Source organism: Pelodiscus sinensis, chromosome 26 (assembly GCF_049634645.1).
Source record: "Pelodiscus sinensis isolate JC-2024 chromosome 26, ASM4963464v1, whole genome shotgun sequence".
In the NCBI taxonomy this organism is placed as follows: domain Eukaryota; kingdom Metazoa; phylum Chordata; order Testudines; family Trionychidae; genus Pelodiscus; species Pelodiscus sinensis.
This window is the reverse complement of record NC_134736.1, coordinates 8186675-8214574: the sequence shown is the minus strand read 5'-3', so window position 1 is coordinate 8214574 and position 27900 is coordinate 8186675. Positions and strand designations below refer to the sequence as shown.

The following is a 27900-nucleotide window of genomic DNA, read 5'->3' as shown; positions in this document are numbered from 1 at the left end:
TCGCCCAGACGCACCACGGTCCCGCCGCCCGGGTCCTCCGCGGCTTTGCTCTGCGTCTCCCTGGTCTGCTGGCCCCCCCCTCCCCGCCCCCCAGCAGACCAGGGAGACGCGGAGCAAAGCCGTGGAGGACCCGGGCGGCGGGACCGTGGCATGTCTCGGTCCCGCCGCCCGCATCTCCCTGGTCTGCTGGGGGGGGGGGGCGCAGCTAGTGTGCCCCCCTCCCCCCTCCAGCAGACCAGGCTTTTCTCGCGGACGCCTGTGGTAGAGCAGCTGGGGCGCTGCCGGTTGGTCCCGCAGCACCGCTCCTCGGCGCTACTGGACCAACCCGTCAGCACCCCAGCTGCTCTTCCCCAGGCATCCTGATTCAGCCGCTGCTGGTCAGTTTCAGCAGCGGCTGAATCAGGACGCCTGGGGCAGAGCAGCTGGGGTGCTGCCTGGTTGGTCCCCGCAGCGCCGAGGTGCGGCGCTGCGGGGACCTACCGGGCAGCGCCCCGACTGCTCTGTTCCAGGCGTCCAGATTCAGCTGCTGTTGATACTGATCTGCGGCTGATTCCAGGAAGCCCGGGGCAGAGAATCTCTGCCTCAGGCTTCCTGTAGTCAGCCGCTGGTCAGTTTCAGCAGTGGCTGAATCTGGACGCCAGTTCCGACTTATGTACAAATTCAACTTAAGAACAAACCTACAGTCCCTATCTTGTACGTAACCCGGGGACTGCCTGTATATGCAAATAACTTCTCTCACTGATGGGCATGAATACAAAGATTAAGGCAAGACTACACAACACTCAGGCCCCATTTAAGTCAGTTCTGCTGATAATAATAAAATGCAATATTTACGTGATTTCCAGCCAGATGACAGCACTTTTAATCAGCAATGACAGCCCAGGAATTTAACTACTAAAACGCATATCAACAGAAGACCATTCTATTGCTTTGCCATTGTGGAGCATGTTCCCAGTGGAGGCCATGTTCAAAGGATCCCACCCACAGGCCCCATTTTGAGCGCCACATAAACCCAAACCATAATACGGGCCACAAACAAACAGGCCACATGTTGAGTAGCTCTGCTGTAAAGTATGATGTGGGGCATTCTCTCATATGCTTTCAAGGAAGGAAATTACACGTAGGTTTAAGCTACATTCAACCTATTTTTTTAACAAAACTTATGAGGCTTGTCTGGGGTATGCATATGCAGAAAGATGGCTACACTTACATCATTTGAAAGACTAACCACCTACATCTCATATTCAAAAAGAGATCATAAGCCTTACAGCATCTTGGGAGTTAATGACTGTTCTGTTCAACTTGGACTTGCATTCTCCCTGATCTTTGATCTCCAGTCTCTTCTCTGTATCAGAAATGGCTTTTTCCTGGACAGCTGGGTCTGTGGAGTTCAAGCCTTGAACCAAATTAGCTAAAACAAACATGAAATAAAACACACTTAGAGAGACCAGGAGTCAAGTTTTCCCTTTGGTTACACATGCCTTTGAAGCCATGAGCTGAAAGTACGATTAAGGGTATGCCTATGCTTTGAGGTGAGGTGTAATTCCCGCTTGAGGAGACAGTGCACTCGTTCTCATGCTATCAGAAAGCGGAACATAGCTACACATGCTGTGGTACAGGTTGGACCTCCCTGGTCTGGCACACTTGGAACCTGAGTAGTCTTGAAGGAAGGAGTTTGCCCGACCAGGGGAAGTCAGGCCCTTGGGGTTCCCTGCCCCCAAGTGGCAGCAGAGGCTTCCCTCCCCCGGCCCTGCTTAGCTGCCGGCCACTGGCTGGGCTCCCTGTCCTCAGGCTGCTGGCCCTGCAGGCTGCCTGCCAGCTGAGCTCCCAGCCACTAGCAACCTCTGTGGTTGGGGCTCTCTGGTCTAGCAACCTTCATGGTCCTGCTGAACCTCAGCTATTGCTGGACCAAAGAATTTCAGATCACAGAGGTTCAACCTGTACTCAGAGTGTCTAGCCAGTTTCTGCCCACCCAAGATCTTACACACACACTGGCTACGTCTACACTGGCCCCTTTTCCGGAAGGGGCATGTTAATTTCAGCTATCGTAGTAGGGAAATCCGCGGGGGATTTAAATATCCCCCACGGCATTTAAATAAAAATGTCCGCCGCTTTTTTCCGGCTTTTAGAAAAGCCGGAAAAGAGCGTCTACACTGGCCCCGATTTTCCGGAAAAAGCGCCCTTTTCCGGAGGATCTTATTCCTACTTCAAAGAATAAGATCCTCCGGAAAAGGGCGCTTTTTCCGGAGGATCGGGGCCAGTGTAGACGCTCTTTTCCGGCTTTTCTAAAAGCCGGAAAAAAGCGGCGGACATTTTTATTTAAATGCCGCGGGGGATATTTAAATCCCCCGCGGATTTCCCTACTACGATAGCTGAAATTAACATGCCCCTTCCGGAAAAGGGGCCAGTGTAGACGAGCCCACTCAGTGTGGCTGGCCCATTCCATAGCTTGAGCTTTCATGGATACATTTTACTTGTAGTTTGCTAGCTCAATGAGAACCAGTGAGAGAACAGCTCTTCCACCTGGGAATCATACTTGGTGCTCATAATACAGACATGCACTAACACTTGGTTTAACATATAGATGACAAGGACAACATTTATAAATTTAAAAAATTCATCTGTCCTTAGCCTTTTGGCTATGGTTCAGGTTAGCTTCAGTTTAATATATTATAGTTCCTCCATTAGCTATAGCTCCAAATGCTGGCAGGAGGATGGAGTCAATCAAACAATTTTTTTCCCATCTCTAAGTTCTACCAGTGTCTTATATGATTCTAAAAATAAAATAATAACCGGAGGCACTTAGAGATATTACCAGTGTCTAGCGAGAGTGACAACTCCAAGCACACAGAGATTTTAAAAACTAAACATAGTGACCACAACTGTATTATCTTGTCTTTTTGGTGTTTTAATCCTCCACTCCACCCAAGTTTTTATTTTCCTTTTCTCCCTAATTCTCTTTATTTCTTTTCCTCAAATGATCTCATTTTCTATTTGGGTATTTATCACTGAGCAAAGATGAGGGCAATTGTGTGATGCAATTATCGGCATTTCAGTGAGCGTAGATGTCCACAGATAAAATTTCACTGTTAAAACGGAGAAAGCAGTTTCAAAAAGAGAGAGTCATTTGTTGTTTCAAATATAAAAATCTCCTCTTTGGGTTCATTTTATTTTTCATAATTTATTAGATGTCCAGTGCCAAAGATGCGTTTTTGTCTTTTGCTTCTGGCTGGGAATCTAACTTCAGAAGCAACAACAGGAGATAAAATGAAAGAATCCCCCCAAACCACAGTGCATACTGGTGTACATTGGAAATCAATTAAGTTTTCCAATCTTAGTGAAAAAGATAAATAAGCAGGTCTCCCAGGTCCCTTTTAGACCAACATTTCTGGGGCAGTTTCACATGGATCTATTATTCTTCTGTTTCACTTCCTGTCCTAAACTGTTGCATAGCACTGATACACTCTGCTAAAAATTGTAGCAATCATCCCAGAGTCAGTGGTGGATCTCTTAACTCAGTGGTGGGCATCTTGTAAGGACCTTAAAATGTGTTTAAGTAAGTAAACATGCAACCACTGAAAATTTCAGCTGTTAGAGTTTACATGGGGGGTGGGGGGGACAAGAGGGGAGCGAGCAGCAGTGCGAGGTGCAAGAGGACTCCCCGGGAGATGGTGCTCATGGAGAGCCAGCTTTTAAGCTCATCATTTAATCATATACACAGTTACACTTTCACATCCCTAGTTCTATGTGCAGCCTGCAAGATCTTTTGTTCCCCATTGCTCGTATAAAGAGTTGGCAGATTCCACTGGTCTCGGTGTCATTTTTTTCATACCATTTTTACTAAAGCGGCAGGCATGTAAAGCAAGGGCACTTGAAGAGAGGTTGTATGCAATCAGCATGCACATCAACTGTGAGAGCTGTGCACTCCCTCTGCATCCAATCAAAGTGCCACTATGGTTCAATCAGCACACCCTAAGTGTGCAACCACAGTTGGCAAAGCTATCCTATTCCAGAAGACTGTTTTGCTTACAACAGTCTTGCAGCCCATTGAGATGAAGGAGGGCCATTCATGCGGCCCACTCACTAGCCTAGGTTGCCCATCGCTGCCTTAGCTACTTGACAGAGGTGTTATAAGACTTCATAAGATAATGTCTGCAAAATACTTCGAGATCCTCAGAGGAAAGAGGCTACAGAAAGGCCATTTATTACCATCACTTATCAAAAAGTCAGATGTTTTTAAAATTTCACTTATTTGTTACCCTACCTACTCCGATCTCCATGACTGCCTGAGGGCAAACCCCCTGCATGCACTACAACACACTGGGGCCTCACTCTATGAGAGTATTGTTTATAAACATTGTTATTCACAAGAAAAGATGATGGCCAACATTTTTTAAAGCAATATTCAATTTTGACTGGTTCTGTTACTTGGGGCCCAACTAACAACCATTTGGATCTGGCTTTCAGAGGTACTCAGCACTAGCTGCTCTTGGTAAGAGCTGAGTGACAATTAGGATAACTCAACAGCTCTGCAAAGTCTGAAGGGAGGCACTAAACTCAGAAGCCAATGTTGTCCTTAATGCAGTGACTTTGGCTGACCAGTACATGCTCTGACCAAGCAGAATAAATCTGGACCACCACGTTTACAGTATACTTACTGATTTCATCCACATCTCTCAGGAATTTCTGCAAATCTCGCTCCTCCTGCTCATTAGCCAGCATGGTACAGAATGAGTAGGGAGGTCAATTAGAACCTAGAGGAACAAATAACAGAAGGGGGTGGGAGAAACAAAGTCTAGAAGTAACCTCCTAGTTATTTTAATACAGGTTGGTTGCCAGATCTGGGGAGGCTGGACAGCTCACAAGGTTGGTTCACTTTCCCTTTACGATTCACTTGGGCTGTGACAGTTTGTTTCCACCCCAGAACTACAGTTAGCACCATCTGACAGCTACTCAGAGCATTATATAACTTCAATTGTAAGCTCCTCTGGGATAGGGGATCACAAATCTGATCTAGTAAGTGGCGGTGTCACAAAATCGCTTAACAGAACAGACTTTCAAAAGGGCTCAGGACCCAGCAGCTCCCACAGAAACACTGCAGAGAGAAGCTGGCCCTGCAGCTACAACCCAGACAAATCAAAAGGCTCCATCAGCTAGCTGCAAGGAAGTCACACACAGTGGCCAGTCAGAGAGTGGGGCTTGACATCAGGAACAGGGAGCAGCGGGGCTCTGTAGGGACAGGGGGCTGCAGAAGTAAGGGAGGCTCATGGCAGAGAGAGGCTGGGGAACGGGGAGCAGGGAGAGGTGGGGCTAAAAAAATATGGGAGGGGGAGGGTAGAGGCGGGGGGGGTGGGCAGGGGGAGGGTAGAGGCGGGGGGGGCAGGGGGAGGATAGAGGCGGGGTGGGGAGGGGAGGGGGAGGGTAGAGCCGGGGGTGGGCAGGGGGAGGATAGAGGCGGGGGTGGGGAGGGGAGGGGGGCAATAGGGCGTGGCGGGGGGGGGGGGTCCCTGCTCACCCCTGCGAGCCGAGGCCAGGGCGGAAGCCAGGCAGCGCAGCAACGCAGGGAGCAGCGTCCTCCCGGTCGCCGGGGCAACGCTCCCTTGATGCTCCGCCCCTTCCTCCCTCGGGGCCGCCGCGGCGCCCTCCGAACCGAGCGCTCAGCCAATGGCGGCCGCGGGAGGGCGGGGCCCGGCTGCAGCGAAGGGGCGGGGCTCGTGCAGATGGGCGGGGCTCCGCCTCAGAGTCGGGTGGGCAACCTGGGGTCAGGTTAGGGAACGGTGCAAGAAGAGCCTGGGGGCAGAGGTCAGGGGGCAGAGGTCATAGTCTTGTCCAATGGGGTTGGAGAAGCATGCACAATTACCATGAAACTCTTGCCCCCCCCCCCCCCCCCCCCAGCTCAGGCAGTGCCACCCTCTCCCTGGACACTGGCCTTGGCCCCATCCCGTGAGCCCCCTTCTGCAACGGCCCATTGGCAGCCACCTGCGCCCGGTGTCAGCCTGTTCAGAGACAAAGGCGCCCGCTCTCTGACCGGACAAACCCGAACACCCTGCGCCTGCCCCGGCTCCGCCCCGCTCGCTCGTCCTCACTCTCCCCACCCTCGCCCATTTGCTCATTTCACCCAGGCTGGGCAGGGGCCCTTTTCCACCAGGTGTTCAGCCCCTTCGAGAGCTTAGTGCCCATGACCACACCCTACGGCTGATCACCTGGTGACCCTTGGAGGGCCTAGTGCCCATGACCACACCCTACGGCTGATCACCTGGTGACCCTTCGAGAGCCTAGTGCCCATGACCACACCCTACAGCTGATCACCTGGTGACCCTTGGAGGGCCTAGTGCCCATGACCACACCCTACGGCTGATCACCTGGTGACCCTTCGAGAGCCTAGTGCCCATGACCACACCCTACAGCTGATCACCTGGTGACCCTTGGAGGGCCTAGTGCCCATGACCACACCCTACGGCTGATCACCTGGTGACCCTTGGAGAGCCTAGTGCCCATGACCACACCCTACAGCTGATCACCTGGTGACCCTTGGAGGGCCTAGTGCCCATGACCACACCCTACAGCTGATCACCTGGTGACCCTTGGAGGGCCTAGTGCCCATGACCACACCCTACGGCTGATCACCTGGTGACCCTTGGAGGGCCTAGTGCCCATGACCACACCCTACAGCTGATCACCTGGTGACCCTTGGAGGGCCTAGTGCCCATGACCACACCCTACGGCTGATCACCTGGTGACCCTTCGAGAGCCTAGTGCCCATGACCACACCCTACAGCTGATCACCTGGTGACCCTTGGAGGGCCTAGTGCCCATGACCACACCCTACAGCTGATCACCTGGTGACCCTTGGAGGGCCTAGTGCCCATGACCACCCCCTACGGCTGATCACCTGGTGACCCTTCGAGAGCCTAGTGCCCATGACCACACCCTACGGCTGATCACCTGGTGACCCTTGGAGAGCCTAGTGCCCATGACCACACCCTACAGCTGATCACCTGGTGACCCTTGGAGGGCCTAGTGCCCATGACCACACCCTACAGCTGATCACCTGGTGACCCTTGGAGAGCCTAGTGCCCATGACCACACCCTACAGCTGATCACCTGGTGACCCTTGGAGGGCCTAGTGCCCATGACCACCCCCTACGGCTGATCACCTGGTGACCCTTCGAGAGCCTAGTGCCCATGACCACACCCTACGGCTGATCACCTGGTGACCCTTGGAGAGCCTAGTGCCCATGACCACACCCTACAGCTGATCACCTGGTGACCCTTGGAGGGCCTAGTGCCCATGACCACACCCTACAGCTGATCACCTGGTGACCCTTGGAGAGCCTAGTGCCCATGACCACACCCTACAGCTGATCACCTGGTTACCCTTGGAGGGCCTAGTGCCCATGACCACACCCTACAGCTGATCTTCTGATATCAAAGAGCCCTGCACTGTCATTACTGATCTGAAGCTTCAGGGGATAGCCGAGTTAGTCTGTACAGGAAAAAACAACAAATGGCCTCGTTGCACTTTATAGACTAACAAAACGTGTAGATGGTATCATGAGCTTTCATAGGCACAGCCCTTAAAAGCTCATGATGCCATCTATATGTTTTATCACTGATCTGGTGCAGCTAGGTTAATCGCAGGTGACTGCTTGACCATTGCCAGCCATGACCAGGCAGTGTCCCCTCATATCCTCAAGTCCAATATTCAGAGTTCAGTGTTTGGGTGTTGTCTCTCTGAGGTAGACAGCATGTTCAGAGAGAGTTGTCTGTAACAGCCTCTTCACTGAAACTTGTCCACTGTCCGCCAGCATCACCCGCTACTCTATCAAGGCAATAGAAATGATCCTGGGGTCTTCAGAGTTATATCTCTGTCTTACTTAACTTACGAACTATAATAAAAATCCCTCCTCCCTCACTTTTTGCTCTATGGATTTATTTGCTCTGTGAGGCAAGGCCAACAGCTATTTTCTCTTAAAGAGCCCATTTTATCTAATGGTGTTTTCACAAGATACAACAAGGGAGACAAGAAGAGAGAAAGAGCTCTCATGATGAGGTGAAACTGCAACTGTCATCAAACACTCAATAATAATTGTCAACAGGGAGTGGGTCAGAAATCCCCCCTGTGAACATTCAATTGATATTGCAGAGGAAAACTATCATTCTCTGTCAGAAATAATGATTCATTTTCATGCTGTCTAGCAGTGAGTATTCAGTCTGAAGAACCAAGTAGGTATTGCCAAAATACAGAAAAGCCCTTTGTTCTCATCAGGTATTGAGCCGGAACCAAACTAGAAATCACATTATGCTATCATCTGTGTTGAAACACTCACTCAGGCTAACTGGTATTTTAATCCTACAGAAACTTGCTCATGTGAAACTAAAAAATGGCCTTTCTTGCTTCTATGATCACATGTCTCAGTGGAAAAAAAAATCTGAAAATACTGATTTTTCAACGGATTTTTTATTATATGGCATTCAGCACAATGGGTCCTTACTCTCTGTGCGGCGTTTGTAGGTAATACTGCAGTACAAAATAATAATAATTTTCAGTTTGTTTCTGGTTGTGTTTGTAATGTGTTTTGATATCCTCAATCAAAGGATATTTCCAGTACAGAACTGCAAAGCATGAGTTAATGTAACACAAGAACACCAGTGTAATCAAAACTGGATAATGCAAATTACTGCAGTATTTTGATTCTATAGACTAAAAAAACCCCACATTTTATTTAAATTTATATTTTAAAACAGACGACTGTTGATTGATGGATTTTTATCTACATGGGGATAAAGCCTTCCCCACTCTACAGTTCACACTAACTCTTCATGTACGTACTCTTTCTGTGCACTGTCTTTGTGTGTGTAGACTTATTGCACTTGGGAAGTGTACTAAGTCAAAGTGTGAGGGCATTCTTAATGCACAGTAAATGTGTCTGCATGGGGATCTGGTGCAGAGTAGACAATGCACTTTAAATTCACACAGTAGCTTAGTGTAGACAAGCTTTGGGTCCTGTCTGCTCTTCATGGACATTAAAAATCCATTAGTACTTCTTGTAATATTGAAAGTTTGCCCCAATATTTTGGCTTAATTTTCTCCCCCTTGCACTATTTGATAGCATGCTATGTAGTGAGAAGCTGCATTTTGATGGAATTACAGGAGACCCTCGCGATTCATGGAATCACTATTAGCAGTTTCCCATATTTGCTGGTCTTCTGTCCTGGCCTCGTGGTTGTGTTGGGGGTCAGGAGCCATGGGGAACTCTCCATGGCTCATAGCTCCCGACTCCCATGGTGAGTTCCCTGTGGCTCCCGGCAGCTACAGTGAGTTTCCTGCAGCTCCCAGTGAGTTCAAGAGCACCATGGGGGGGCCAGGAGCCATGGCTCACAGTATTTGCGAATTTCACCATTCTCAGTGGATGCATTTCTGCATACACTGTGAATGGTGAGGGTTTCCTGTATAATGTTCACTATGTAGTGCGTGATACCTTTACGGGCTTTCGTGGGTACAATGGTCTGCAAAGATGTCATAGTACATTGTTATTTATTAAACAGAAGGGAAATAAATAAAGAATAAAGAATAAAATTGCCAGACACATAGATGAACATAATGTGCTGGGGGAAAGTCAACATGGTGTCTGTAAAGGGAAATCATGCCTTACTGATCTATTAGAGTTCTTTGTGGGGGTCAACAAACATGTGGACAAGGGGGATCCAGTGGATGTAGCATACTTAGATTTCCAGAAAGCCTCTGACAAGGTCCCTCACCGAAGGCTCGTAAGTTATCATGGAATAAGAGGGAAGGTCCTTTCATGGATTGATAACTGGTTAAAAGACAGGAAACAAAGGATAGGAATAAATAGTAAGTTTTCAGAATGGAGAGAGGTAACTAGTGGAGTTCCCCAGGGGTCTTCCTGGGACCAGTCTTATTCAACCTATTTATAAATGATCTGGAGAAAGGGGTAAACAGTGAGGTGACAAAATTTGCAGATGATACTAAACTGTCAAGATAGTTAAGACCAAAGCAGACTATACAGAGTTTCAAAAAGAGCTCACCAAACTAAGTGATAGGGCAACAAAATGGCAAATGAAATTTAATGTGGATTAATATAAAGTAATGCACATTGGAAAGTGCATAATCCCAACTATGCATACAATATGATGGGGATTAATTTAGCTACACCTACTCAAGAGAGCGATCTTGGAGTCACTGTGTATAGTTCTCTGAAAACATCCACCCAATGTGCTGTGGAGGTCAAAAAAGCAAACAGAATGTTAGGAATAATTAGAAAAGGGATGGAGAATATCTTATTGCCTCTATATAAAACCATGGTAGGCTCACATCTTGAATACTGCATATAGATGTGGTCACCTCATCTCAAAAAAGATATATTGGGAGAAGGGCAACAAAAATGATGAGGGATTTGGAACGGGTCCCATATGAAGAGAGATTAAAAAGACTTGGACTTTTCAGCTTAGAAAAGAGAAGACTAAGGGGGGATATGATAGAGGTCTATAAAATCATGACTGATATGGAAAAAGTAAATAAGGAAACATTATTTACTTGTTCCCATAATATAAGAACTAGGGGTATGTCTACACAGCAGGGCTTAACTCAAAATAAACTACACATATTGAGCTATGTCAATTACATAGCTTATTTCAAAATAGTTTATTTCGAAATCGGGAGCATCTACACAGCACTTATTTTGAAATACAGCACTCTTCCTCCAACTTCCCTTACTCCTCCTACAATGAGGGTTCCAGGAGTCAGAATAAGAAGTCCTCCAGCTTGATAGTATTTTGACATTATTTCAAAATAACTGCCCACTGTGTAGAAACAGACTAAGTTATTTCAAAATAATGCTAGTTATTTTGAAATAATGTTGCAGTGTAGACTTACCTAGGAGTCATCAAATGAAATTAATAGGTAGCATGTTTAAAACAAACAAAAGGAAGTTTTTCTTCACTCAGTGCACGGTCAACCTGTGGAACTCCTTGCCAGAGGGTGTTGTGAAGACTAGCACTTTCATAGGGTTCAAAAAAGAGCTAGATAAATCCATGGAGGTTAGGTCCATCAATGGCTATTAGCCAGGATAGGTAGGAATCGTGTTCCTAGACTCTGGAAATGTGTGACAGAAGAGAGATCATGTGATGATTACCTATTATGTTCACTCCTTCTGGGGCATCTGGCATTGGCCACTGTCAGCAGAAAGGATAATGGGCTAGATGGACCTTTGATCTGATCCAGTGTGTTCTTAATCCATTTTTGTTCATCACCGTGAATTTCAAATGCTTGGGAATGCACTAATTAGAGCCATATGCAATGTTCTGATATGAAAACCATCCCAAATGGCTGCCTATATAGCTCAATCCTAGGCACATATTTGTCTTAGACAGGCAGGCAAAAGAAACTTAATTCACCTCCACTCTTCAATACACTTGAAATGGATGAATTTCAGTTTCTTACATGGTGCAGAAATTGACATCTACCTCAAAGAGATGAAGAGTTAGGTAACTTTTACTCTGATTTATCTTTTCTGCAGAGCACGGCACTTCCAAGACATTTACTTTATTGGCAGATAGAGCCCATTATGGTCCCACAAATTTAGCTGCCATATCAGACAAATGTGGTGAACAAAAAGGAATTTGAAAGAGCTGCTCTCTGAGGTTGTGTCTACAAAGTTCTTTTGGAAAAAGATACGCAAATTGCAAACCGCAATTTGCATATCTTTTTCCAATTTTCTTCTGAAAGAGGCTTTTCCGAAAATTGGCCCGTCTACACTGGGCCAAATGTTGAGAAAAAAGCCTCTTTTGGAACATCCTTTCCTCCTCGTAGAACAAGGCTTACAGGGATACTGAAAAAACTCGTCTGCTTTTCTGAAGTTTTTTTCAGAAAAGCAGACGCATTCTTCCGGTATCCCTGAAAAACTCTGCAGTCTGGATGTACCCTGAATGGATAACTTGGGTCTTTCATTCTATTCGCATGATGCTGATGAATGGAACAAGCTCTGTCTCTGGGCCATGTAGACACGGGTTATTCTGTACAGGCAGTCCCCGGGTTACGTACAAGATAGGGACTGTAGGTTTGTTCTTAAGTTGAATCTGTATGTAAGTCGGAACTGGCGTCCAGATTCAGACACTGCTGAAACTGACCGCCAGTTCTGACTTACATACAGAATCAACTTAAGAACCCCAGGCGTCCCCAAGTCAGCTGCTGCTGAAACTGATCAGCAGCTGATTCCAGGAAGCCCGGGGCAGAGCAACTCTGCCTGGGGCTTCCTGTAGTCAGCGCTGGTCAGTTTCAGCAGAAGCTGACTTTGGGACGCCTGGGGCAGAGCAGCTGGAGTGCTGCTGGGTTGCTCCAGTAGCGCCGCTCCTCGGTGCTACTGGACCAACCCAGCAGCACCCCATCTGCTCTGCCCCAGACGTCCTGATTCAGCCGCTGCTGAAACTGACCAGCTTCACTGTTCCCAACGTACACACCAGCTTGTAAACTTCAGGATCATCATTCTGCTTAATACGTAACCATATATATAGTGTTAGCAGGAATAAACTTACTTACCGAGGTAGAGACCCTACATTGTTGTGGCTCCTCTGCTCAGCACAGGATGAGCAACAGTGTCTCGGGCCTGAGCACGCTCGAGTTTTACCCCCTCTAGCACCAGCCATTAAGCTGTAAGAATCACCCTGTACCAGGGGATGGATTTGAGTGGAGCTAGCTGATTTTTGGCTTTTCAGTACTTCTAGGTTAACATGAGCTCTCTGCAGCTCATACGCTCTCCAGCACGGGGAGCTCTCTGATCCCGAAAGGTGTTAAAATCGTACATCCCCTTGAGGATCTGGGCCTCTCTCACTAGCACCGCATGCTCTCCCCCTTCAGGAAACTCTTTTTTCCCCACCCTCGTAGTTTTATGAGCTTTGCTGAAGCCACATGGCACGCATGGATCCTGGGCACTCTCACCGTTCAGTGCAGCACTAGAGGGGAATACTTTGATTTTATTCCAGGGGGCTGATTTGCTGCTGATTAGCGACGAGGGGCCCGTTTGGAGCTTATGAGCCGCAAAGCGTCTAATTTGATCACTAGAAGTTTATGATGTGGAGGAAGGTATGTGGGCTGGAGATTCGGGCCTGAGGCAAGCGCAGAATTGAAATTCATCCACCTGAGGAGATTGTTTTAAACTTTCAGTAGCAGACCCACACTGGGGATGAGAATAGAGAGCTATTAGAATAGAGGGTCAGCACGCTCCTTGCCAGGGAGAGGAATCAAACAGCAGCAAGTCCCATTGGAACATTTCCTAAGCGAGACTTCAATGATGGAACGCTCCTATCCAGGGAGTTTGAAAAGGTTGCCTGGCCTGAAAAGCCCTAAGACAGCATTGCAATTCAACTGCACCCCACAATCAAAACCATCCTTACCCTTACGCCGAATATGCAGCTGTGGAGGGCACCCAAAAATCTGGGGCACTGCTGGGTCTTAATGTCCATCCGCTTGCTTTCCCTACCCCTGTTCTGTGGCTCTGCTTTCTCTGGAGAGGACCTAGTTAACTTTAAAACAACTGGCCAGGGCTATTAGCAGAACATTGAACCCGTGAAAGAGCCATTCAAGTGGTAATGAAGCCATTTAACTGGCATTTGCCAACCCCAGTTTCTGAATTGACTGTGTTAGCCTACAGGACCTTCCTTTAAAATATTTCATTAATGTGAAGATTTTAAAATCACATCTCTAAAAAAATCATGCTCGCCCCCCACCCCAGGCTGCCGTTGGGCATAGGGACACCAGTTTAATAGTAACATGTCAGGCCCCGTAAATCCTAAGGATGGCCCTGCTCACAATGACCAGATAGTAAGCCCCGGGCCTGAAGCTCAGGACATCATGTTTCCGTTCTGCCCTGCACTAGGCACACAGCAGGAGGCAGGCTGCTGCTGCCGGGGGAGGGCTGGAGAGACGGCTGTGTGGCAGAGCTGCTCATGCTGCTGCTCCCAGTAGATGAGAATGCGGTGGGAGAACTCGGAGAGACTCCCGAGCAGTGCAGGGAGCCGCTCTGCCTTCCCACCATGCTGCCCTGTGGGATGCATCCCCACAATTCTTTGCTCTATCTGTCGACCGGACAGCTAGCAATGCGGCCATGAAACGTTGACAATGGGAGGTGGAAAAAACCAGTCTGATCATTTTTCACGTTTGCCGGCTTTTGCATGTCGACAGCACTTTTGTCACCCAACCTTCCCCATGTCAGCACAGCCTTTGTCTTGGCATCTGGGCAGCAGCTCAGCCTATCAGCTTTCGTCCCTGCTCCAGCCTGTGTTAGACACTGCCTAAGTCCCTCGAACTGCATGAGGCAGGGAGACTGAGGCACATACAATGGGTTCCAAGTCACAGAGCGAGACAGTGGTGTAGCTGGGAATAGATCCCCAGAGCCCTGCTTTGGAGCCTCCTGTTCTAAACGTCACCTCTGGAATGTGAGATTGTCTTTTGCACCCAGATCATCACTCATGGCCCTTGCTACCATACGGGAAAAGCCCACATTTCAGAGTGCAGCTCACACTCACAGTGGGATAGTGGTAGAAATGCAGCCCTGTTAGTCTGGTGTAGCTGAAACAAAAAACAGGACTATGTAGCACTTTAAAGACTAACAAGATGGTTTATAAGATGATGAGCTTTCGTGGGCCAGACCCACTTCCTCAGATCAAATAGTGGAAGAAAATTGTCGAGTAAATAGGAGTAAGACCTCAAATTAGAGTCAGTTTACTATCTGCTCTCTAAGAAACACCTGCATGTGTTAACATGTGGTTACTCCTGGGAGACAGATTTGATAACTGCTCACACTTCTCCCGCTATGTACGGTACATTATGTGGACAACAGACACCAGGCAGGTGTACACCGCACAGGTCTCAGGATAAGCGATCATCTCTTCGATACTATCTGCTGGTAACTGGCTCTTCTTGAGGTTGGAGCCTCTGGTGAGTTTGTCACGCACTCCAGGAAGCTGTATTCTGCCTGTCGCCCTTTGGCTCTGCCTGTTTAACCATTTCCCCGTGTGACCGGGAATGAGAGGAGCAATGTGGCAGAGCGTGGGTGTGACACGGCTGGCAAGGCAGCATTGACTTAGACCTGTGGCAAGGTGAGTTCCAGTCACACCTGAAGAACTTAACAGCTGCAGTTCAGGCCGGGAGAGCAGAGTGGATAATATCTCCTATCAGAGTAGCACATCTGGTGGGTCAAGATGGAATCTGGGATGCTTTCCCTCTACTCACGAGGCAGTACAGGCTCCATAAAGAAATGCCCCCTGCCTGCTTATTTACTGGGAGGAGGGGGCGTGAAACAACTATGTTAATTTCTTGCTCACCTCTCTCCCCACGCTGATCACCAGGAATGCCCAAAGTTGCTCAAGCATTCAAAATGCACATGGAAAACTTTGCCTTGCAGATGAAATTCTCACCCCGTGCTGAGGTTCCCAGGCACAGCTCAATCTCCATTATTAGTCTATAAAGTGCTACCAGACTGTTTGTTGTTTGTTAAAGTTTACTAAGTAGAACCTGTTGAAGTAGAAGGGAGTATGCACGTGTCTCTGGACTGGGCTAGAGAGTACAAACGCAAGCCCTGACTAAGCACATGGGATCTATTGTCACTGCCTCTGATCACCTTCATGCTCCTTGTTTCAATTCTCTTGGCTGTGGGAGCTTGGCCTCTCGTCTGCATTGCACCAGTGTTGTTCCCGATAAAGCAAATATCGCAGGTCTCCCCCTACACTGCACCAGCAAGGAGTCTAGACCAGGGCTGGGGAACCTTTTTTGGGTCGGGGGCCACTGACCCCACAGAAAAATCAGTCGGGGGCTGCACACACAAGTGAGAAGCAAAAAAGAAAAACCAAACCCTCACTGAGGTAGCCCCCCCGATTGAGAAGGAGAAAGACCCTCCTCACCTTCCCCTGGCACACCGGAGCCCAGGGGGACTAGGCTACTAGACTCAGTATTCTCTAGCCTCATGGAGGGACAGCAGGGGGGGCTGGCGCACCAATGCAGGCTCCCCAATGCTGGCAGGGGAGCCCTGAGCCTCAGGGGCCAGATCCAGGCAAGCTGGGGGGCTGCATCTGGCCCCGGGGCCCCCATCCCTGGTCTAGGCCCTGACATGATGCTCCTATTACTGCTACAACTGCCATCCTCTCTCGGGTTTGCAGCATCCCCCCCGCTGTCCCCATGGGTGTGTCTACACTGGGCCACTTATTCCGGAGAATCAGCCGCTTTTCCGGAATAAGCCGCGAGCTGTCTACACTGGCCCTTGAATTTCCGGAAAAGCAACGATGCTGTACTGTACAAAATCAGCCGCTATTCCGGAAACCATACGATGCTCCCGCTCGGGCATAAGTCCTTTTTCCGGAAAAGCTTTTCCGGAAAAGGGCCAGTGTAGACAGCTTTTCCGGAAAAGCGCGCCGCCAATGTAGACGCGCTTTTCCGGAAAAGCGCATCGTTATCGCGGAAACTCCGTGGCCAATGTAGATGCTCCTTTTCCGGAAAAGCTGAAAACGGAATGTATTCCGTTTTAAGCATTTCCGGAAATTCATGCCAGTGTAGACGTAGCCCATCAGTTTGTACGTACAGTTGGTAATAGGTAATAGCTTCCTCCTTAGCTCCCCGCCACGTGGACCTCTCTCCTCCTTGATTTCCATACATTTCCAGCATCAGAAAGGTGGCATTGGGAAAGTGGGGCTGTAGGGAAGTCAGATACAAGGGGATGGGTGCTGCAGAAAACCCGAAAGATAGAAAACATCATCCCCCACACCATGCCAAGCTTTCACAGCGAGCTCTGCTGCCCTCTCTGCTTCCTTCAGGCTTGCAGCCCCCACGGCAAAAGGCCACTGGCCACACACGTTCAGGAAATATTGAGCGTCATCGGTGCTAGCAAGCATCTCCGTGCAGGCCCGGCATTCTGAGCATCCCGCAGTCACAGGCTCCGAAACAGGTAACGGAGCCGGGCTCAGGCAAAATGGAGCACTGCCTCCACCCTGTGGTGACTAGTAATCGTACGGCCTCCAGGACCAGATACACAGAGACAACCCTGCCTGCTCCCTCTGGCTCTCTCAGAGGATCAGTGCTCCCTCCGTGCTTTGAGATCTGTGCATGGAAGAGGCTGTAGAGGTGCAAAGAGCTGCCATGTTCCTGTCCCCATGAGTATCCAAAGCTAAGTTAACAACGTGCCGTGGGGCCTGTTAGTGACACTTTGCAGGAGGGAGCAGAGACCTGATCATGTGGCAGGAAGTAAAAGGGTTAAACCTCCCTTCCTAGGCAAAGAGGGGTCCCACTTATGCACCCGCAGCGCAGAAATTGAGTCAGGCGTCGGATTAGTCACTGGGCAAGGGCCTATCCAATTGGAAAGCCCAGAAAAATGGGGGCCTCCAACCCGTTCCACCTGCCTGCACAGTGCTCCTGCACTAGAATGGGATTGAGCCTCAGGGACTGCAGGGGGAAGAGGAGGGCAGTGGCCCCCACATGCTCTGGCTCAGAGCCCCACGAATCTGTAATCGCCCTTGCTGAAGATTCAGCCTGTTACTCCTTGTCGTACCGTCAACGGATACGGAGAAAATTGATCACTGTCCTCTTTCTAGCTGCCCTTAACCTATCTGAAGACTATTATCAGGTAATTTCGGAGTCTTCGCTATGAGAAGAGAAATGTGCTGTTTTTTAAGCTTTCCTCATACGTCAGGTTTTCTTTCGTCTGTTTTGTTGATCTCTTTTGGACGCTCTCCAGTGTATCCACCTCCACCCTGAACTGGACACCGTGCTCCAGCAGAAGCCACGCCAGAACAAGACAATTACTTCCTGTCTTTTACACGTGACCCTCCTGCTGTTAAATTCCAGAATGATATTAGCCTTTTTGGCAACTATTTCTCTCATTAAACTTGCAATCCCCTATGGCCCCCAGATCCTTTTCAGCAGCGCTACCCAGGGGAGCCGACCGCCTCTGTGGGCCCCCAGACAAGCCGTGGGAAGGGCAGCTCTGCACCCGTGGAAGGGATGGGACTGGGAGCAACCAGCTCTCGGCATTGCCTGGACCGCAGCATACTGCCCCTGCAGCCCTCAGAGGCTAGGAGCCCCGGGCCTCTTTGAATCACCAGGCCCCAGGACAACTGCCCCTTTTGCCCCTCTCTTCATCCATCGCTGGGCCTGGTGCTACCGGTAGCCAGTTATTCCTCATTTTGTAGCTGTGCATTTGATTTTTCCTTCCTAAGTGTAGTGCTTTGCACTTACCTTTACCACATTTTCATCTTCCTTAATCCAGACCCATCCTCATCCTACCCTTGAAAGTGCTTGCAACCCCTGCCAGTTGCAACCTCTCTGGCTATGTCTAGACTGGCATGATTTTGCACAAATGCTTTTAATGAAAATTTTTTTCATTAAAAGCATTTGCAGAAAAGAGCATCTAGATTGGCACTGATGCTTTTCCGCAAAAGCACTTTTTGCGGAAAAGCATCTGTGACAGTCTAGACGCGGTTTTGCGCAAGAAAGCCCCGATGGCCATTTTTGCGATTGGGGTTTTTTTGCGCAAAACAAATCTGAGCTGTCTACACTGGCCCTTTTGTGCAAAAGCTTTTGCACAAAAGGACTTTTGCCCGAACGGGAGCAGCATAGTATTGCTGCAAGAAGCACTGATTTCTTACATGAGATTGTCAGTGTTCTTGCAGAAATTCAAGTGGCCAGTGTAGACAGCTGGCAAGTTTTTCCGCCAAAGCAGCTGCTTTGGCGGAAAAGCTTGCCAGTCTAGACACAGTCAATAAGTTTTAAAAGCACGATCTCCACTCCATTATCCAAGTCATTACTAAAAACATTTAATAAAATCAGCCCCAGGACTGACCCCTGTAGAACCTCATAAGATATTTGCTCCCTGTTTGACAGCAAACCATTGATGATGACTTGCAATAAGATGAAGGCCTAAAACAAAACCCTGTGTAGCACAGGCCTGGTCTGAGGCTTGAGGCCGAGCCAACAATGGACAAAACATGGCTAACATGAAGCAAAGCTAAGCTCTGAGCAAGACGCAGGCCCCTGCTCATATAAGTTGGCATGAACAGGGCTGAGAGTGAAAACACTAATTGGAAATAGGCCCAGGTGTAGAACAGTACTTGGTACTGACTGTAAAACAGTAATTAGTACTGGTCATAAGTTGAAAGCACATGGTACCATTGAAAAAGACCTTGGTACCCACACTCCCCACAGATACTGACCCAGGTTCAGGAAAGGGTCTAAAATGACAGCATGATGGATGGAGATGATCTAATCAAACCACGAGATACAGGTGATGGGTGGTATCTAAGTAGTGTCGGAGGGTGGCAACCTGACACCTCAGCAGTGAAGTATAACTTGTTTGTACCTGTATATAAAGTGATATCTTGGGGGGACAGTCTTTGGATGACCTGGGGGCAGTGGAAATTTCCCAACGATTGAGTTATTCCATTGTTACAAATTGCATGTGCGTAGTGGCTCAGTAGAGTCTACTGACAATGATAAATGTACTTTGCTTAACAATAAACCTGGCCTGGCACATTCGATCCTCATCTGATTTGTGGTCTTCGGGGAGCTCTCTTGGGAGTTTGCTGTGGAGATTAAACAGTCTTCTGGTTATCATCATCGAAGGAGCCAGAGACCTGTGTGAACACCACAGCAGTAAATCCTGACTAAATCTGGACAGTGTTTCCCTTGTTTGCTTATGAGAATTTCATGTGGGACTGTTTCAAAAGCCTAACTAAACCCAAGAGAGATCACATCTTCTGGCATCCCCCATGCATGAGGCCAGTAACTCTGTCAAAGAAGGAAGTTAGAGTGGCTTGGTGTGATTTGGTTTTGACAAATATATTCAGGAGAGAGCTCCACAGATAGGCAGCAGCCAGGAGGCTGAGGGAATGCAAAGTGGCAAGCGGCAGGCCAGCCCCAGTGGATAATGGCTCTTTGCCCTTAGCAGCTTTTGGGCATGGAGTTTACAAGTGGAGCAAAGGCAGCTGTACTGCAGAGAAGTATAAGGGCAGATGGGAACAGAAGGGTTGGGCCCCCCTGGAATTTCTTCATGCCCCCCCCCCCCCCAGTTTGGGAACCCATGCTCTAGAGGTTCCTTCCAGTTCTATGATTCCAGTAGCCAATAGAAATTGCAGGAGGTATTTAATGAGACAGAATGGAATTAACCCAGGAGTTGAAATCCTGTATCTTGCAAAATAAAGAAATTAAGCACTCCAGTAGCTGGTGGTTATTCCAATAGTTAGAATATAGTTAGTTCTGTATTACCTTATTGGTCACACAATAATCCAAACCACGCAGTTCTGTTACAGTACTCAGCCTCAGGCCACCATCCAAATGTCCCAGTCAAATAAAGTTCTACCAATTCCAAAGGATCAGACACATTACCTTGCAGGCCAATGAATATTTCAGACCTTATCCCAAACACCCACAGGGAGCCTATTCTTAATAACTTAACTTCCTAATCTCTCTTTAAAAGATCTCCAGGTGGCTGTCTTGCCACAAACCTGTTCTACTAGTTAAATACACAGGGAGGCATTGGAATTACAATTCATCCACAAATTCAATTCTCATTCTTATCATCATCTCCTCAATCAGGACAATGGATGGCTTGGACATTACCTACCTAACATTCAGTGAAGGTGCCAACAGAGCTCTCTGTGTGGATTCTTGTGTTAGTTCCCTTTGATCCTTATCTGCTTCCTTTTAACTATCCAATCTTCAGGTACTTACTTATTCCCTCTGCTCCTTGTTTCCTGCCCCTTTCTCTTTTTCCTTTTCCCCCACTCTCCCTTCTTCCCATTTATTTTGGGTCTGCACATCCTAAACTAATCACTCCGGTCATCTGAAGAAGTGGGCTGTGCCCACAAAAGCTCACGATACCATCGGCATGTTTTGTGAGTCTATAAAGTGCTACCAGACCATTTGTTGTTTTTTAAGATTTATTAAAAAAGAAGAGAGAGAGAGAGAGAGAGAGTGTTGGTTAAAAGATCAATGTACATGTAGGGCCAGATACATAATAGAGAGGGTGATCTCATAGTTGCAAAAAGATCATGGTTACAGTCCAAAATCCCCATCCAGAGTGTTTCCAGTCAAGGACTAAGACCTCAGTCTTATGACTTAGGTTTTCCCTGTATGAAACCTCAAGCAGATCTGAGACCCTGTGAAATGGGCACCAGGATATCCTGGCATCTCATTTCTTATCCCTAGGAGCATCCAAGCAGCTGTCAGACAAAACAGAATCCTCTTCCTGTCCAAAGGAACTTTATACCTTTACAGCTGCCTTTTGGCCCTGGAGAGACAATGGGCTTTTGACATCACCTTCTGTCTCCCAAACATGTTGGCAATTAGCACAAGGTAATTTATCCATTAAACAGGTCCCAAACAGTTTACCACAAACTTCAGAGAGACTTCAATCAAGTTTCATCAGAAATGTTCAAATGTTTGCTCTTGAATCAAAGCTATAGAAAAAGACAAGGGTTCAGATTACAAAACCTGAGCAAACACCTACCACTCTGATGCTCTAATGCAAGTTTGCATTTCAAAGTTCTGTTCTAGCCTAACATAATAGCCCAGCTATCATTTACATACCAGCCTAACAAAGTCATTAAAGGTTGACCCTGAGTCAATCAGCCCCAGCTGGTTAAGCCTTTCTGGCCACCTGCCACATTTTAATCAGATGACTAATATTTCAATCAAATAATGTCACATTACCCACGGAGGCCTGACCTGGCCTCACGCTGCTTAGCTCCTGAGAGCTGATAATGGGTCCTGGTGGCTGGGTATAAAGTGTTTTAATATACAAACTGCTTTTTATATATATAAATGACTAGAGCCACAAAGAGTCAGAGCTTTTACCAGCAAGATCTTTGATGGGAAAAAGCCTTGCTGATATAGAAACCTGTGATTATTGAAACTGACCAGAGGATGGCACTATCTACCCACACAAAACAAGCAGTGGGCTGTAACTCTGAAAGGCTCATCATTTTAATCCTGTGATCACACACATTCCTCGCAGAGGGGGGTGTCCTAGTCTGGTCTAGCACTCGAAAACATTTGCATTAGAATTAACGTGTCACAGAACTCCGGTTACAGAAAAATGCACATGCTCGTTATTGGGTCCCCTACACGGGTAAGTGGGTGAAATTCAATGGCCTGTGCTATGCAGGTGGTGAGACAAAATGGTTTAATGGTCCCTGCTGGCCTTAAACTCCATCAGACTGGAGAGTCATTTATACCAATGGAAGGAATCCTACAGCATTTTCACTTCCATACTGGAATAATTGGGAGGCACCTTACCTGTGATCCACCCATTAGCCCTCACTGCCCCCTCTATGACTGGGAACAAATCCCTTGGCAGGGGGCTGGAAATGCCACTGTGGGGAGGAACAGTATCCAAACCTTGTGGGGCAAGAGATGTGGGTAAGCTCAGGAGGCTATACTGCAGGGACAAGCTCTGCCCTGGCCCCATGGGGTATGTCTAGACTACAACCAGTACTTTCGAAAAAGCAAGCTGCTTTTTTGAAAGAGAGCACCCAGGCAGTCTGGATGCTCTCTTTCAAAAAAGCACAGTTTGCATTACATAGCGCCTTTTTTCGAAAGAGCACTTTTGAAAAATGGCGTTCTTCCTCGTAAAACGAGGTTTTCCACGGTCGAAAAAACTGCTGCGTTCTTTCGATTGACTTTCGAAAGAAGGAGGCAGCTGTCTAGACGCAGGGGAAGTTTTTTTGAAAAAAGCCTGTAGTCTAGACACACCCATGGAGATGGACTTGAGTCTGCAAAGTCTCTGATATCTGTGCTGCTTAGAAGGGGGTTAGCGGATGACTTGCCACTGCTACCACCTAATGTAAATGCAAAGGCTGTGCATTAGGGAAGCTGTGACGGGGAGGTTTCCCCACCCCACACTGCGGGTGCACTGTCCCCGGCAGGCTGAGGAGAAATGGCAGCCCTGCGCAAACCCCAGAGCTGCGCTGCCTGGTCCGCCGCGACAAGGGGGGGTCAGGAGGCATGGCTGGGTGTTTTACGCCCGATCCCGGCAGCCCCCGGAGGACCCCGGGAAGTAGTGGAGCTGGTGAGCCGGCCCCTGCCAAAGCCACAAATGCACAGGACCTTTGGCGGCTCCGGGCCGAGCCAGAGGCGGCTAAGGAAAGGGGAGGGGGAGTGGCCAGGGACGCCAAGGTGGGCCCCTACCCCATCGCATTGAACATCCAGTCCTTAGGGCCCTGGGTCAGGGCTCGGAGTGGGGGAGGGCCTGAGCCCCCCTACCTTCCCTTGCCAGGTAGCCGAAGCTCAGCCAGCCGAGAGGCGAAGAATACAAGGACCAGACCCCACCGGACTTGGGGTGGGGCTGGTGATGGGGAGCACGCGGCGAGGGGCTACCTCACAGAACAGTAGGCGGTGCGTGGACAGACGGGCCCCCGGGTGGGGGACACCCACGCGCCCCGTGACAGAAGCACTCCAGGTGGCCTGGCTTTTGCACTCTCTGTATCAACTCTCCCCGTGGTTCCCCTCCTGCAGAATGTCATGTAACCCCCTTCTTCTGCAGCAACCAGTGACAAGGAGAGCTAGAGTCCAACTGGGCTTTCCCCAGCCCACACCCGATTGGAGCCAACATTGAAGTCAGGGGCTTAGATGACTTGTTAGCATCTCTTTACGGTGGGATTTTCAAGAACACAAGTCCAATTGCCTTTCAGTGCAAATATCAAACACTTTAAAAGGGACTTGTTCTCCCCTGTGCACTGACGTTCGTGAAAAGCTCGGCATTACATTTTGGCATAGGTTGGTCCAGGTTCACACCATCCATCTCTAGCAGGAAACGGATTTGTGCACTGTTTGACCTCGTGGTGCCAGCAGGGGCAACAAGAATCAGGACTGCTGGGTGTAGGGACCAGGGTGTGGGTGATCAGAGCCACAGTCAAAACCCAGGAACCAAAGCCAGAGTCAGAGCCAGGGTCAACCCACAAGGCTAAAGCTGAGGTCACGAGTCACACCAAATGATTACCCTGAATCAGTGTCATTAGTGATATGGAAGGTCAGCACTGGAGTCAGAGCAGTGTTTCTCAAAGTGGTCTATGGATCCACTCTGAGGGTACGTCTACACAGCAATGTTATTTTGGAATAACTGATGTTCTTTTGAAATAACATAGTGCGTGTCTACACAGCAAGCCGTTACTTGGAAATAACGGTGAGATGGAGGACTTCTTATTCCAACTCCTGTAACTCTGCATTCAGAAGGAGTAAGGTAAGGCGAAGGAAGAGTGTTCTTCCTTTGACTTCCTGCTGTGTAGACAGCGCCAAAAGCCGAATTAAGCTATTTCGACTTCAGCTACGCAATGGACGTAGCTGAAGTTGTGTAGCGTATTCCGACTTTGGCCCTGCTGTGTAGACGTACCCTGAAAAACCTGCTCACTGGCCACTGCGGGTTGTTCATTTACTGGCTCCGCAGCCACAGAGCTTCATGACTCCCATTGGCTGCGGTTTGTCGTTTGCAGCCAAGGGGAGCTGCGAGAAGCGGCATGAACCGAGCTGCTGCTTCCCACAGCTCCCGTTGGCTACCAACTGCGAACTGCAGCCAATTGGAGCTGTGAGTTTCTGTGGTTGTGGAACCAGTAAATAAACAAACGGGAGTGGCCAGTGAGCAGGTTTCACAGAAGGGATCCGCAGATCACTTTTAAAAACACCGAGAGTCAGATAGCCATGCAAAGGGATCAAGCTAGAGACAAGCAGCACTTGCAAAGGTGCAAGGAGCCAGTCTAGGACAACAGCCGATCAGGGCCTCACCCAGTTGCTCAGACAACTTCCTGTGCCTTTCTGGCTTAAATAGTGTGCCTGGGCCAATCGGTGGGGCTGAATGTCTGCTCCAATCAGGAGCTTCCTGGGTGGAGCTTTGGGTTGGCCAGAGCAACACTTGTTCCCTCCCCTGCTGGTTCCAGACAGCTCTTGAGTGGCTATCATCGTCTGCACACCAATTGGGAGATCCATAGGCCTGCATTCAAGCTCTGCGTTCACTCATGCTGAGTGCTACCCCTTGCTCTGAGAGCAACAGACTCCCACGCCAAATTAAGGTCAATGAAAGAATCCCAAAGATGTCAGATGAGGCCCGAATTGTGTGGTTTTTTGTAGGTCCTGCATGCTGTAAAATGGGCATGCTGGTAGGCCAAAGTGTGCATGTAATTCTTTGTCCAGAATGTAGGCCGCGCACTAGTCACGAGGCGGCTTCAGGGGTGCAGGGACAATGAATCCATGCTTGGAAAGTTCGGTAGATGCTTTGAAGAAAGACAATCAAGCTACTTGCCCATCCGTCAGCTGCTATCCATAAACCACAGCCCATCTCCTTACCTCCCAGCAGCTGCTGTATTTTGACCTCTGGGTGTGCTAAGTTCTTCGGAGACAGTCTGTTTACGTCTCTTCTGTCTCTATGAATTTATATTATTCCCCCTCGCCCCGCTTCCCTCCGCCCCTTGCGGTGTTACATATAAGCTATGGACCTGGAATGCCATGTGGCTTGTGACGGTGTACGGAGTTAACTGAGCTCACCCCATTCATCCTAGCTGATAAATATTCATGAGCCCTGGAGTGAATTATGGGCCGGGTGTCATGCTGAATGGCCCCTGCTGAGTGAATGGAAAAATGGCCAGGAAATAGACAATGGAGCTTTTTGTCTTTTGGATCCTTAGATCAACTCTAGGTCTCCCACCCTCCTGGGAGCGTACCTTATGGCTGCGTATTGGCCACTGTGAAACAGGCTGGGTGTATCTAAGTCCAGTTCCTCCTCAGCCAGGTGTCCGTGGCACAAAACCCCACCATGAGACCTGGCACTGGGCAGTTCCCGAGCAAGGTCTGCTGGGACCAGGAAGACTTCATTCCGCACTCCCAACAACAGGGCGACCCTCTAAGGCAGAGCTGAAGCACATTAGCGGCACCTCCATCAGCCTGTCCCCAGCCTGTCAGCACTGAGCTCATGCAGGACTGAACAGCAATGTCAGACGTGCTTTGTGCTTTTCTGTCTAGTAACGTGGTAAGGTAGGTTCTCATGTGGCTGAGAGGATAGGGTGCTTGCCTGGAGAGGACAGAGTTATGGATTCAAGTCCTGTGTCCCCAGGAAAGGACAGCCAAAAGCCAGGCAGCCCCAAAGAGACACCTTCCACCTAAGGCAGCTTTAGACCCAGCTGCATTCTCCTTCTGCTGCAGGCTTTCAATGCACTGCAAGGTGCCCAGCCATTGAATTGCAACCCCTCCGTGCAAGAGATGGAATGGGAAGTTAACTATTGCATACCCCAAGGCCTGAGCTGAAACGCCTTGTTGGTTTCCCAACACTTTAATTTAGCAAAGCTTTATTAAAGGGGAAGAGTAACTTTGTAATTGAATGTATTAGGTGTATTACAGCAGTGCCCTGGGACAACCAGGATTGGGCTCCTATTGTGCAGGCCTGATTAACAATCCTTGTCGTGCTGAGTTTACAGACTAAATAGTTCAGAAAGACAATGAGGAGGGGAAAGGGAAACACCGTAGGAAGCAGAAGATGATCCAGTCCAGCCCCCAGCCAAGAAACCTCATCCCTGCCGCTGATCGATACACTTCTCCAATAATACCCAGGCTTTGCACTTACAGCTCCTTTCCCCTGTAGACCTCAGTGTAGTTTACAAAGGTGGGTCAGTAATGCTGTCGCCATGTTATAGGCAGGGAAATCAAGGCAGGGAGACCCAGGGAGACTCGGTGAGTCTGTGGCCCCCCTGTGCTTACCCACTCCTCCCTGCTGCATTAGCTCTCCCCCCCCCCCCCCCATTTGCAAGTTCCCTGCTCCTGAAACAGCCGGCATGCTCTGGTAATGCAGGGAGAGAGCCAGGCCATAAGGGGAAGCTCCACTCTACTGGATTTAGCCCTGACGTTGCTTAAGCCTTTCCTTTGACTACCCACTCTACAGGAATGACACGTGCCTTTGAGCGCCACCTGCCATGCTGCCCAGTGTGCAGGCATGGCCAGGGAGAGGCAAGATAACCCTGCAGTGCATTGCACCTTGTGCCATCAGGTACCCTGTACACAGAGAGCAGAAAGCACTATCGCTAGGGTGGTGGGGAAGGGAGAGGAGAGCTTGAATGCAGCACCAGGATAGTCCCACAGGTAAAGGAGAGCCCATGGTTCCAAGCTGGGGGAAACTTCCCCAAAAGAATTCTTCTCTGAAGAAAAACACATTTTCTTAGAAAGACACCCTATCTTCATTTGCATGTCCCAACAGACGACCCTGCACCCGAATCTTCCAAATACATCCAGGTGGAGCAGCGGGGCTTTCCAGGGGTGCCAATGACTGAGCTAGGTACTTCCTCGTGTTGCATCAATTTCCATGGGACCATTACCTTGATAAACTTGATGCAATACAGCGAGGATACATGTACAACGCAGTGTTATTTCGGAATAACATCGTGCATGTCTACACAACAAGCCTTTCCTCAGTTGGGATTGGTCCTGCCTTGGGCAGGGGGGTGGATTTGATGACCTCCTGAGGTCTCTTCCAGCTTTATGATTTCAAAATAATGGCAAGCAGGAGGACTTCTTACTCCAGCTCCTGTAACCTTCATATCACGAGGAGGAAGGGAAGTCGAAGGAAGAGTGCTCTTCTTTCAACTTCCTGCTGTGTAGACAGCGCCAAAAGCCGACTTAAGCTACACAATTGACGTAGCTGAAGTTGCATAGCTTCATTAGCCCTGCTGTGGAGACGTACCCTGAGTGTGCTGAAGCTCCCAGGAGTGAAAGGGTTAATTTTAACCCTAGCCAGAGCACAGAAAAGTCCCACAGACTTCCCTTGGATTGTTTGAACCAACATCTTCCTGACAGGTGCGTGAACCCCACTTAACACAAGGCCCGACTAGTCCTGCCACCAGAGTCAGGGAGAGGTGGTGTATAGG

The 27900-nt window shown here is 48.9% G+C and overlaps 1 protein-coding gene across 3 annotated transcripts in view; it reads right to left on the bottom strand.

Annotated features, from left to right (window-relative positions):
• Positions 1-27900, bottom strand: part of TTC12 (tetratricopeptide repeat domain 12) — a 75438-nt gene that overhangs the window by 37234 nt on the left and 10304 nt on the right. For 2 of the 3 annotated variants that reach the window (XM_075909442.1, XM_075909443.1), the window contains exons 1-3: positions 5516-5661; positions 4659-4754; positions 1269-1411 (exon numbers count right to left, since the gene is read on the bottom strand). In XM_075909442.1, the coding sequence (XP_075765557.1) occupies positions 1269-1411; positions 4659-4722 (207 nt within the window). In that variant the 5' untranslated portion in view covers positions 4723-4754; positions 5516-5661. Of the gene's footprint in view, positions 1-1268; positions 1412-4658; positions 4755-5515; positions 5662-27900 lie in introns of those variants that run through there. The other variant, XM_006111239.4, reaches the window with a different exon arrangement.